The 11,680-nt window shown below is 40.1% G+C and overlaps 1 protein-coding gene across 1 annotated transcript; it reads right to left on the bottom strand.

The window, feature by feature from the left end:
- Positions 1-511: 511 nt before the first annotated feature.
- Positions 512-10,888, bottom strand: LOC141251977 (uncharacterized). Its single transcript, XM_073670434.1, has 17 exons — positions 10,689-10,888; positions 10,454-10,559; positions 9,693-9,773; positions 9,284-9,454; positions 9,074-9,242; positions 8,685-8,747; positions 7,997-8,201; positions 7,696-7,787; positions 7,312-7,425; positions 7,189-7,258; positions 4,902-7,026; positions 4,491-4,799; positions 2,838-4,412; positions 1,820-2,477; positions 1,431-1,493; positions 980-1,032; positions 512-568 (listed from the first exon to the last, which is right to left on the bottom strand). The coding sequence occupies exons 1-17, from the start codon at positions 10,886-10,888 to the stop codon at positions 512-514; spliced, it is 6,111 nt and encodes a 2,036-aa protein (XP_073526535.1).
- Positions 10,889-11,680: the final 792 nt, after the last annotated feature.

Below are 11,680 nucleotides of genomic sequence, written 5' to 3' on the forward strand. Positions count from 1 at the left end.
CAATTTTACAATTCCCAATCTATTTTTCCACACACTCTCTCTTCATTAAATCACCCCTCTTATTTTTCTCTCTATCTCTCTCCTCTAATCATTTTCAATTTTCACTTTACTCTCTCATCTTCACTTTTCCTTTCTTTTTTCCTTAATTTGTCTCGAAAATATCAAACGAGATCTTTATTAAGGGACGGAGGGAGTATAATTTTACAATTATTTTATACATTTCTGTTTATACACTGTCACATCTCTATTAACGACTGCCGCATCACCAAGGCAGCGACCGCCACATCTATAATTAATGAAGTTTGTAATTTCGTTGAGTGTTACTCCCTCTGTTCAATTTTGTTTGTCCATATTTCCTTTTCAGTTGTCCCATTTTGTTTGTCCAAGTTTTTATTTAAAGCAGATACAAATTACAATAATACCCTTTTTCATTACAATTATACCCTTCTCAAACAAATAAATTACACTTTTTACTCAACTTTATTTCTTTCACCAAACATCAGCATCATCTTTAACTTACATCATTTTCTCTCTCATAATACTTTTTCTCTACATTATGTCCAATCAACTACTTTAACAATAAATTAAACAAATTTCATTCAATAATCAATTAAAAAAATTTCATTTTCTCCCCTTTATATCCAATCAACAAGACAACCCTTAATTCTCGTGCCCGGTTGTACTTTTGGACAAACAATATGGGACGGAGGGAGTATGTGTTAATTTTATACGGTATATAATTTGACTTATTTTAATTTAGTATAATCACACTTTAACGTAAGATGAAGTGTTTTTCTTAATATTAAAATTATAAGTTAAAATTTCTCTATGATGATATTTAAAAAAAAGAGAAATGATGAAAATAATCAAACTTGATGTGAGCTATTTCTACTAACTTTATTTGCACATTTTAACACAAATGTATAGGAAATTGGAGTTATTTTAGTTGAGTTGTATTGACTGTACCACCCCAAATTACCTTGGGAATATTACCGCCAGTAACTCCGACTCGTCGACCCGAAGTTACTAAGGCTTAGAACATTAAATGTAAAAACAAGTATACGATAATAAAATTTTGTCTTACAATGCAAAACCAAATCCCAAAGGTAATACATTTTGATGTAGAGAAATCCCTACAAAGCTCGGATCTAGAGTTCAAACCTTTCAACATCAAGAAACAAGTGTTCTAGATGTTATCCTAGCTTGGAAACAAGCTTGGATGCAAAATAGAGATAGAAGTGAAATGAAAGCAAATGGGATAAGTTCTTGAGTGATCCTTATTCACTCTTGCAAGCACCTTGGACTTAACCTCAACACAATGCAAGCCAACAAGAAACAAACAAGCTATAACACAACACAACTAGGGGATATACCACCTAGAGCACCATGAGTTTCCCTAATCAAGTTCATACAATAACAATCACACAAACAAGATATAATTGGGCAAGAGATACTGGTTGTTTTTAGTTGCTCAACCAACAAACCAAGGTGGCCTTCAAATGATAGAAAGGAGTCTATGCTCAACTTACAACTTGTGTGTTTTTAATCAATTCAAAGGCCCAGATAAATGAGTTATCTCTTGGCTTTTATACCAAGTGAGAGCCGGCCCTTTGAACCTCATAAAGTTCACTTACTTAAGACCAAAATACCCTAAGAAATGTTTCATAACAAACATAAGGAAGCTTGTGCAAAATGCACTTGAAAGTGACATAGCCGGCTAGAGGGTCTATCCGGGTATGTCCTAAAGTTAGCTCTTTGTAGCTTGACTTGGTCCAGAAATGACCAAGTGTTCTTCATGGAATTTGTGGAGGAGAGATACCTCTTTGACATATCAAAAGATTAGAGGCAATGGGCTTCATCTCCTGGTCCATATTGAGAGCTAAAGTGGCATGTATAACTTGATCTTTGATCCTCTTAGCCATGGCTATTGTGATTGCTCTTTGAGGAGTTAATGATAGGGATGCTCCTGCATCATTCCCTCCTTCTTTTGAAGGGCCTGACCTCAGGCCATCTTCAGTATTGATGATTGGAGCCTCGTCTTGTTCTTCTCCTTCACTAGCTTCTTCATCAACATTCTTGAAAAGAGTAAGGTCTCCAATGTTGAAAGTGGGATTGACTCCATAATCTTCTGGGAGGTCAATGACATAAGCATTGTCACCAACCACTCTTAGCACTTGGAATGGTCCATCCCCTCTAGGTGAGAGCTTGGAAGTCCTTAAGTTGGGAAATCTGTCCTTCCTTAGGTGCACCCACACTAGATCTCCTTCTTTGAGTATGACCTTCCTCCTATGCTTGTTCTTTGCCTCAGCTACACTTGTGGCTAAGTTCTCCAGCCTCTCTCTGGTCCTTTCATGTAGCTCCTTGATGAGTTTAACCTGGTTCCCTGCACTATAGTCACACTTCTCTCTGCTAGGCAAAGGAATAAGATCAAAGGGGGTTAGGGGATTAGTACCATACACACACATAAAAGGACTTACCTTGGTGCTTGAGTGTGTGGCCCTATTGTAGGCAAACTCAACATGTGGTAGAATGTCTTCCCATGCTTTAAGGTTAGTCTTAATCAAGGCTCTAAGCATGGTCCCTAAAGTCCTATTAGTCACTTCAGTTTGTCCATCAGTTTGGGGGTGACTAGATGTAGAAAATAAGAGTTTGGTTCCTATCTTGCCCCATAATGTTCTCCAAAAATGACTAAGGAACTTAGGATCCCTATCACTAACTATGGTCCTAGGTAGGCCATGTAGTCTAACAACCTCACTAAAGAATAAGTTGGCTACACTAGTTGCATCTTCAGTTTTATGACAAGGTATAAAGTGAGCCATCTTACTAAACCTATCCACCACCACAAAAATAGAATCTCTGCCCTTCCTAGTCCTAGGTAACCCTACAATGAAGTCCATACTAATGTCTAACCATGGGGCACTAGGGATAGGTAGTGGTGAATACAAACCTTGAGGTTTCACTTTGGATTTGGCCTTAAGGCACTCAATGCATCTTTTAAGCATATGTTCTATGTCTTTGAGCATGTGAGGCCAAAAGAAATGGGAACTCAGTATAGCATGGGTCTTGTCCCTACCAAAATGTCCCATTAAACCTCCTTTGTGAGATTCCTCCACAAGAAGAAGTCTAAGAGAACACTTAGGTATGCACACCCTATCAACCTTGAATAGAAATCCTTCAAACAAGTAAAACTTGCCTAAGGGTCCCTTTTCAAGGCAATGAACATATATATCACAAAAATCAGAATCATTACTATAAAGCTCTTTGATGTAGGTGAATCCTAACACCTTTGAATCAAGGGTGGTTAGCAAGGTATGCCTCCTAGAGAGTGCATCTGCCACTACATTGTCTTTCCCTTTCTTATACTTGATAATATAAGGGAAAGTCTCAATGAACTCCATCCACCTACCATGTCTCCTATCAAGCTTGTCTTGGCTTCTAAAATGCTTTAGTGACTCATGGTCAGTATGCAAGACAAACTCATTAGGCCACAAGTAGTGTTGCCAAGTTTTCAACACCCTAAACAAAGCATACAACTCTTTATCATATGTAGAGTAATTTAGAGTTGCACCTTTGAGTTTTTCACTAAAGAAGGCAATAGGTTTACCTCCTTGCATTAGCACACCTCCAATGCCCACTCCAGAAGCATCACATTCCACTTCAAAAGGCCTTGTGAAATCTGGAAGCACTAGTAGGTGTGCCTCGGTTAGCCTTGCCTTAAGCTCTTGGAATGCCTCTTCTTGGATGGTTCCCCATTGGAAAACAATGTTCTTCTTTGTAAGCTCAGTAAGGGGTGAAGCAATGGTGCTAAAATCCTTGACAAATCTTCTATAGAAGCTAGCAAGCCCTTGGAAACTTCTCACTTGTGTTGCACTAGTTGGAGTTGGCCATTCTTGTATTGCCTTAATCTTCTCTTTGTCAACCTCCAAACCCTTGGAACTCACTACAAAACCTAAGAATGAAACAGAATCTGAGTAGAAATCACATTTCTTAAGGTTAGCATACAAAGAAACTTGCTTGAGTTTGGATAGTACTTCCCTTAAATGATTGGCATGCTCATGGAGTGACTTTGAGTAGATAAGAATGTCATCAAAGTAAACCACCACAAACTCCCCAATGAAGCTTCTTAGGACATGATTCATCAACCTCATGAAGGTTGAAGGAGCATTGGTAAGACCAAATGGCATGACAAGCCACTCATACAACCCAAACTTAGTTTTGAAGGCAGTTTTCCATTCATCACCTTCCCTCATTCTGATTTGACGGTACCCACTCTTGAGATCAATTTTTGAGAAGCAAGATGCTCCATGGAGCTCATCTAACATGTCATCTAACCTTGGAATTGGATGCCTATACTTGATGGTGATGTTGTTGATGGCCCTACAATCCACACACATCCTTAGTGTGCCTTCCTTCTTAGGCACCAACAAAACTGGCACGGCACAAGGGGACATGCTTTCCCTTATGTACCCTTTCTCTAACAACTCATGGACTTGAGTTTCCACCTCTTTACTTTCCATAGGATTCATTTTGTAGGCTGGCCTATTAGGAAGTACCTGCCCTGGAATGAAATCAATTTGATGTTCAATACCTCTTAGTGGTGGAAGTCCATTGGGTAGCTCTTGTGGAAACACCTCATGGAACTCATCTAGCACTTCTTGGATGGCCTTAGGCAATGTGTGGCTGGGTGCTTCTGATGTTAAGGTGTGATTCTTGACCAAGCTCATTAGCATAGAATCCTTGGGCAGAAACTCATCCCTTGGAACTTCCTTGAACACTAGCATGGAGTATTGTCCTTGGAACTTGGAGATGTGCAAGACCAGGGGCTTGTCCTTGGTCTTAAGCCTCTCTTTTGGTACCATCTTGCCCTTATCCTTGGTTCTCTTAGCCTCAGCTGCTTCCACAATTTGAAAAGGAGTCATAGGTTTCAAGGTAATCAACTTGCCATTAACCATGAAAGAGTACTTGTTAGAAAAACCATCATGTGTAACTCTATTATCATATTGCCATGGTCTTCCTAAGAGTAAATGACAAGCTTGCATGGGTAATACATCACAAAGTATAGTGTCCACATATGAGCCTAGCTTAAAGGTCACATTACATTGCTTGTGAACCTTGAGTTCTCCACAATCATTCATCCAATGTAGTTTGTAAGGTCTAGGATGCAATATGGAGGGCAAGTCTAATTTTTCTATCAATTCACTACTAGCTATGTTGCAACAACTACCTCCATCAATAATCACATCACAAACCTTGTCTTTTATCATGCACCTACTATGGAAAATGTTCCCTCTTTGGTTATCTTCAACCAATTCAGTTTGGACACTTAGAACTCTTCTACAAACTAGCACTTCACCATGTTCATAACCTATCTCCTCTGATTCTTCCCCTAAGTCCACATCTAGGTCATTACTAGGTTCATTATCTTCATGCTCACTTTCTGATTCATATTGTCCCATAGCATTAATAAACATAACTCTCTTGTTAGGACAATCTCTCATGAAATGGCTTTTACCCTTGCATTTAAAGCACTCTAAACTACTAGATCTAGGGTAAGGAGTATTAGACACATTAGGGGGTTTAGAAGTACTCCCTGAGTTGCTCATGGCTTGGCCTTGGGGCTTAGGTGGATCCCTTTGTGGATAGGTTCCCTTGGGTGCTTGAGTAGGGGTGGTGCTTGGCTTGTTAGCCCATGGGGTGCTTGATCCCATTGGCCTAGAAGTTGGCCTTGTTGTTTGCACCATCCTAGCCTTCATCTTCCTTTCAACCTTAATAGCATTATGAAATAATTGTTCACTAGTTTCATAAGGATACATATCTACCTCATTGGAGATGGAAGGGTTCAACACCCTTAGAAACCTTGCGTTGGTGGCAATGGGGTCTTCTCTGATGTTGGCCTTGATCATGGCCATATGCATTGCATTATACACTTCCTCCACACTCTGATTTCCTTGCTTCAAGGTCTCTAACTTGTGCCTTAGCTCCCTTGCATGGTGCTCAGGTACAAATCTTTCTCTCATGACCCTCTTCATGCCATCCCAATTCTGGATGGGAGGCTCTTGTCTTTCTCTTCTCCCTTGGACCAAGTTATCCCACCACAACATAGCATAATCTTGGAATTCAAGGATAGCAAGTTGTACCTTCTTTTCTTCATTGAAGTTGTGGCATGACCAGATTTGGTCCATCTTTCTTTCCCATGCCATGTAGGTATCCGGATCACACTTGCCCTCAAATGGTGGAATCTTCACCTTTATCTTGCCAATGCCATCCTCTTCTCTTGGCCTAGGCACTTGCTCAAACCCTTGATCATATCTTGGTTGCCTTGGAGCTGGTTCTAGATGGTGTAATGGGGCATGTCTAGGGGCTTGCTCAAAGGGTTGCTCATGTCTAAGTTCTCTAGGAACATACCCATAAGGGTGCTCATTCCTTTGGAACCTTACCCTCCTTCCTCTGCTCCCTCTTCCTCCAAATCTCATGTACCTATCATCCTGAAACTCATCAACAAAATCATCACTATATCTATTCACATTAGGAGAATCAAAGTTAGGAAACTCCCTTTGGTATTGCATAGGTGATGGTCTTGCTAGGGGTGAAACATGTTCTCTAGTTGGTATCCTAATAGGCTCAGGTCTGTTTATGGGTGAGATGGAGCCTATCCTCACATCTTGTCTAGGAATAGGAGCATGGGAGTGTGCATGAGAGGGTTCCCCAGGTTCATACTGGTTCCTTAAGATCCTAGGGGAACTCCTTGGTGATTTTTGTTTTGACTCCAATGTTGCTATTCTACTAGAAAGCTCTTGGTGATTTCTAGCTATGGTCTCATTAAGGGTCCTTATGAGTGAGGCTAGGTCTGGTTGAGGGTTGGTGATACTTTGTTCTGAGTTGTTCAAAGGGTTCACCTCCTCTTGTTGAGAATGATGGGGTGAGCTAGACATTGTCACACAAACAACAAGCAAAGATGTTAAGTTAGAGTAATAACTTGTGTTTGATTTGTGTCTTCCCTCACACTCAAAGATAATCTCACAATCTCTGCTCAATACAGTACCTTATAAGTGTGAAATTATTTGAGTGAAGCTAGATTAAGTACACTTAAGGATGCCAAAGAAACAATAGTTATAGCATGCAGTTTAGGTACTTAGGCAAACAGAATGTTTAAGTGTGTTTAGCTCAAGAGGGGCGAAAGACTATTACCTTAGTCTGAGGTGAACAAGAAGCCCTTGGAGTCCCTTTGTAATTGCCTTCAAAAGTTCCTTGGAAAAGGCTGAGGATTGTGTTTAGGAAAAGAACTTAAGTGAACCACCTTAGGTGTACTACTTCTCTTAAGGCTAAAAGGTGGGGTATGGCTTAAGTTGTGAAGGGCACTTGGCAATCCCTTCTCACCGTCTTCACTTAGTATTGTGACCACTTGGTCACGTTCCAAATGTTGCACTTGGAGTACACAACAAAAGGTACAAGGTTTAATTAAGAATAGGCAAGCTAGCACGTTACCCGGGTACAAAAGTGTGTTGCAAGCAATTTTGGGTGTGTGTTTCAAGGGGTCAATGAGCTGCAATGGATGTGACTTTTCTTGATCCTTGTAGTGGAGGTTTTTCTAGGTAGAAGGCTCAGGTCACATCCAAAAAGGCACGACCAATGAGGCTGCAATGTCTTGTGAATAGGCTAGGTCAACACTTTTGAAAAGGAGAAGTGACACTTTACCGCTTTGGGAAAGGTTTTTGGCTTTAGTGTTTGGACAATCTACTCGTGCCCTTGGTCTGATTTTTGTTGCCCTCAACAGATCAAATGTTGTTCTTTATGGGGCTCATAAGTGTTCTTCGTTTGGTCGTGTTTGGATTGAGGGGTGAAGCTTCAAAGTTGGGTTCTTGACCACTTTTGTGCGTTAAATCAAGCACCCGGTTTACTACTTCTGGAACGATTTTCTTTGCCTTGGTCAGAACGATCTACTCAGTGGAATTGGATGATTTTTGTTGCTGTAGAAATATCAAGACCTGTACTTTACACTTTGTTCATATTGTTCTTGAAGATGGTTGTGTTTGGTAGGGCTAAAAAGGCTTGGCTTCCGGTATCTTGCTCGGCGCTGGTTCCCGGAACAAGGCACCGGTCCGGGTGAAAGGTTGGTTTTTCCTTGGAACTTCCGAAGTGTAACTTAGGGAATTCCTTAGGCAACTTACTCACCTTCAACCTTGGTTTTAGTCCTGCAAAAACTTCAAGCAATCATCTTGGTTAGACCAAAGAAACAAGGTAAAGAAAAGGCTAGTTTTTGTGGGTTTTCAACAATGTTTTGTCAAGTGTTCTTGCAAGAACTTTGCAAGGCACTTGGTTTTGGGTTTTCTAAGGTGAAAAAAGGATGAACTCACTGAGCTCTGATACCACTTGATGTAGAGAAATCCCTACAAAGCTCGGATCTAGAGTTCAAACCTTTCAACATCAAGAAACAAGTGTTCTAGATGTTATCCTAGCTTGGAAACAAGCTTGGATGCAAAATAGAGATAGAAGTGAAATGAAAGCAAATGGGATAAGTTCTTGAGTGATCCTTATTCACTCTTGCAAGCACCTTGGACTTAACCTCAACACAATGCAAGCCAACAAGAAACAAACAAGCTATAACACAACACAACTAGGGGATATACCACCTAGAGCACCATGAGTTTCCCTAATCAAGTTCATACAATAACAATCACACAAACAAGATATAATTGGGCAAGAGATACTGGTTGTTTTTAGTTGCTCAACCAACAAACCAAGGTGGCCTTCAAATGATAGAAAGGAGTCTATGCTCAACTTACAACTTGTGTGTTTTTAATCAATTCAAAGGCCCAGATAAATGAGTTATCTCTTGGCTTTTATACCAAGTGAGAGCCGGCCCTTTGAACCTCATAAAGTTCACTTACTTAAGACCAAAATACCCTAAGAAATGTTTCATAACAAACATAAGGAAGCTTGTGCAAAATGCACTTGAAAGTGACATAGCCGGCTAGAGGGTCTATCCGGGTATGTCCTAAAGTTAGCTCTTTGTAGCTTGACTTGGTCCAGAAATGACCAAGTGTTCTTCATGGAATTTGTGGAGGAGAGATACCTCTTTGACATATCAAAAGAGTAGAGGCAATGGGCTTCATCTCCTGGTCCATATTGAGAGCTAAAGTGGCATGTATAACTTGATCTTTGATCCTCTTAGCCATGGCTCTTGTGATTGCTCTTTGAGGAGTTGATGATAGGGATGCTCCTGCATCACATTTAGCGTAAGACTGAAATATAAAAAGATCATAACCTTATTGAAACCGCAAACCAAAAGTAATAATCTTCGACTGGCCTGCGCCTTGAAGTCTTCAATCTTTGAAGATACCACCTGATGTGTCGTAATGAGACGGACGACACCAACCAACCATAAGAGAAAATAGTGGTTGGTTAGTCGAGAGATTATGTAGTGAGATTTATGTGATGCTCTATGTAGTCGTATCTAGTTAAACCCAACGATTTCTCGAATAAAAAACAGATAACCAAGGGCAACTCCGATACTTCCACGGAATAAGGAAGAGATATAATATATATATATACCAAGAGAAGACTCCAAAAGTTGAGTCTTATGGGAAGATATTAATATATTATTATACTAGAACTGTGTGGGAACACTTTATATAATTCACGACAATAGTTTTCAAAATCACCCCCCATGAATAATTGGGTCAACGACCAACCTCACCGCATACGTGTTGTGCTAATTCAGATTGGAAAGATGACTTACTTAAACGGGAGGCCAGAACATTTTCTAAGTTGTACTAATTGCCCGGAATATATTAATTATGCACATGAGCGCTTGTATCTTTCGTACTTCCAAAATGATTTTACGTTTAATGATGTCTCGCAATGAGAACAAGGGAATAATCCCGATAATCAACACTAGTTATGTGCACCACCTTATATACGGATAGAGGGTATGGTCATGACGAAAATGGCTATTAGGGAAAAATCGTCGTAATACCAGTTATAAAGAAACCACTAGACCTCGCAAGGTACATAGTGTTCCTATGAATACTCGTTCTAACTATATGATATATCCACAACAATCCACAACAATCCACAACAAGTCCATCTATCATCCTAAGGTAATAATATATTCATATCTATATAGTATATCCACTATATCCATACAACCTAAAAAATATTGATTTTAGGTTATTAATGTTCCCAACATACAAGAGAATAATATTTTATCCCAACTTAATATAACAACCGGTCATTGTTAGTTAAGACAAATATGGATAAAAACAATAGATAAGCAAGAGTGAACCGCCACTCGCCTTATTTACGAGGATTGATCGGGGGTCGAAAATGATGTTTGGAACCTTGCCGACGAACTCGATCTGCGGAGGAAGGAAGACGACAGTGGATGGCGACGGTGGTGACACGGCGGAGCAGGGGTATGCTGGAACTTCACAGGAGAGGAGGAAAAACAAACTCGTCGGAACGAAAACGGAGACGTGTTTGGCTTCACGTGGAAAGGAAAACAGGGGCGTCGACAACGGCGGTCAACAGCGAGGACGGCAGGGACAGAGGCGACTACGCTATTGGCGGAGAACGACGTCAGTCAACCTTACTCAAAACAGGGGAAAAATATAAGCGACGAAGGACAAACCGGCGGTGGCGCGGTGGTCAAATTACCGGGGCTGGCGTGGAGGGAGGAGCAAGCTCACCGGAAGTCCGGTTGGCCGGAGCTGGTGTTGCTTTCAAACTGGTGGTCGGAGGTCGGTCGACGAGCCGGAAAAGAGTTAGAGCAGAGGCGCACAACATAACCGAAGAGCAGGAAAGAAATTGTGTGTGATTCAGGGTATGTAATTCTTCTGTTTATAGGAGAAATTGGCTGATTGAGGCATGAATAGGAGGGATTATCCATAACAGCAAGTGTCTTCAATTCAGCCGGGAAGCAAGGAAAAGGAGGAGAATTTTTAGTAATCTACTTCCTAGTGGTAGAGTAGCATCACTGTAAAATACAATGACTTTGAAAAAAATATCGAAGTAATGATAGAGGAGTGAATAGGGAGTGGCTTGTGAGGAGGAAGATGAAGTCTGGAGCTTTAATTCCATTTTCAAATAATCACGGGATTTACCCGCTAGTTTTCAGAAGGTTATAAAAATGCCCTTTTTAACAAACCCGACATTTAAAGTATTTACAAGGTTCTTAAAAATATATTTTAAAAGCTAAGAAAGTGTCATCGAGAATATATTTAAAATTTCAAATCAGAAATAAATAATTATTGACTAAATTAAATTGAAAGAAAATCATTTAAATTATTATCAAAATAATTTAAGATCATAAATCAAGTTTAAATATCATTGTTATAAAAATATTGGTAATATTATTTAAACATTTGATAATTGAAGAGAGGGTTATTACAATACTATCCCCCCTAAGAAAAGTTTCAACCCCGAAACTTGACCGAAAGGAGACCAGGTTCGAAAGATAGAAAAAGAACAATGCGGAAGAAGAATAGGGGTTATTACATCACTATCCCCCCATGAAAAGTTTTGACCCGAAACTATTCTGAAAACAATTCCGGATAACGACTATGCATATCGACTTCGGTCTCCCAGGTTTCCCAAGTCACTTCTTCGGATCCGGACTTGGACCACAAAATTCTGAGGAGCGGAACCATCTTGCGGCGCAATTTCTTTCCCTTCGTTCCAG

The sequence above is a fragment of the Phyllobates terribilis genome, unplaced genomic scaffold (genome assembly GCF_046119375.1).
Source record: "Phyllobates terribilis strain yellow unplaced genomic scaffold, ASM4611937v1 Scaffold_7856__1_contigs__length_34921, whole genome shotgun sequence".
In the NCBI taxonomy this organism is placed as follows: Eukaryota; Metazoa; Chordata; class Amphibia; order Anura; family Dendrobatidae; genus Phyllobates; species Phyllobates terribilis.

Coding starts and splice junctions, on each gene's coding strand:
- LOC141251977 (XM_073670434.1), bottom strand. CDS start 10,888: ATGGATAATCCCTCCTATTCATGCCTCAATCAGCCAATTTCTCCTATA. Junction 7,259..7,311: donor ACCTTTTAGCCTTAAGAGAA/GTAGTACACCTA, acceptor CACAATCCTCAG/CCTTTTCCAAGGAACTTTTG. Junction 569..979: donor CTGGCGGTAATATTCCCAAG/GTAATTTGGGGT, acceptor TTGTTAAAGTAG/TTGATTGGACATAATGTAGA.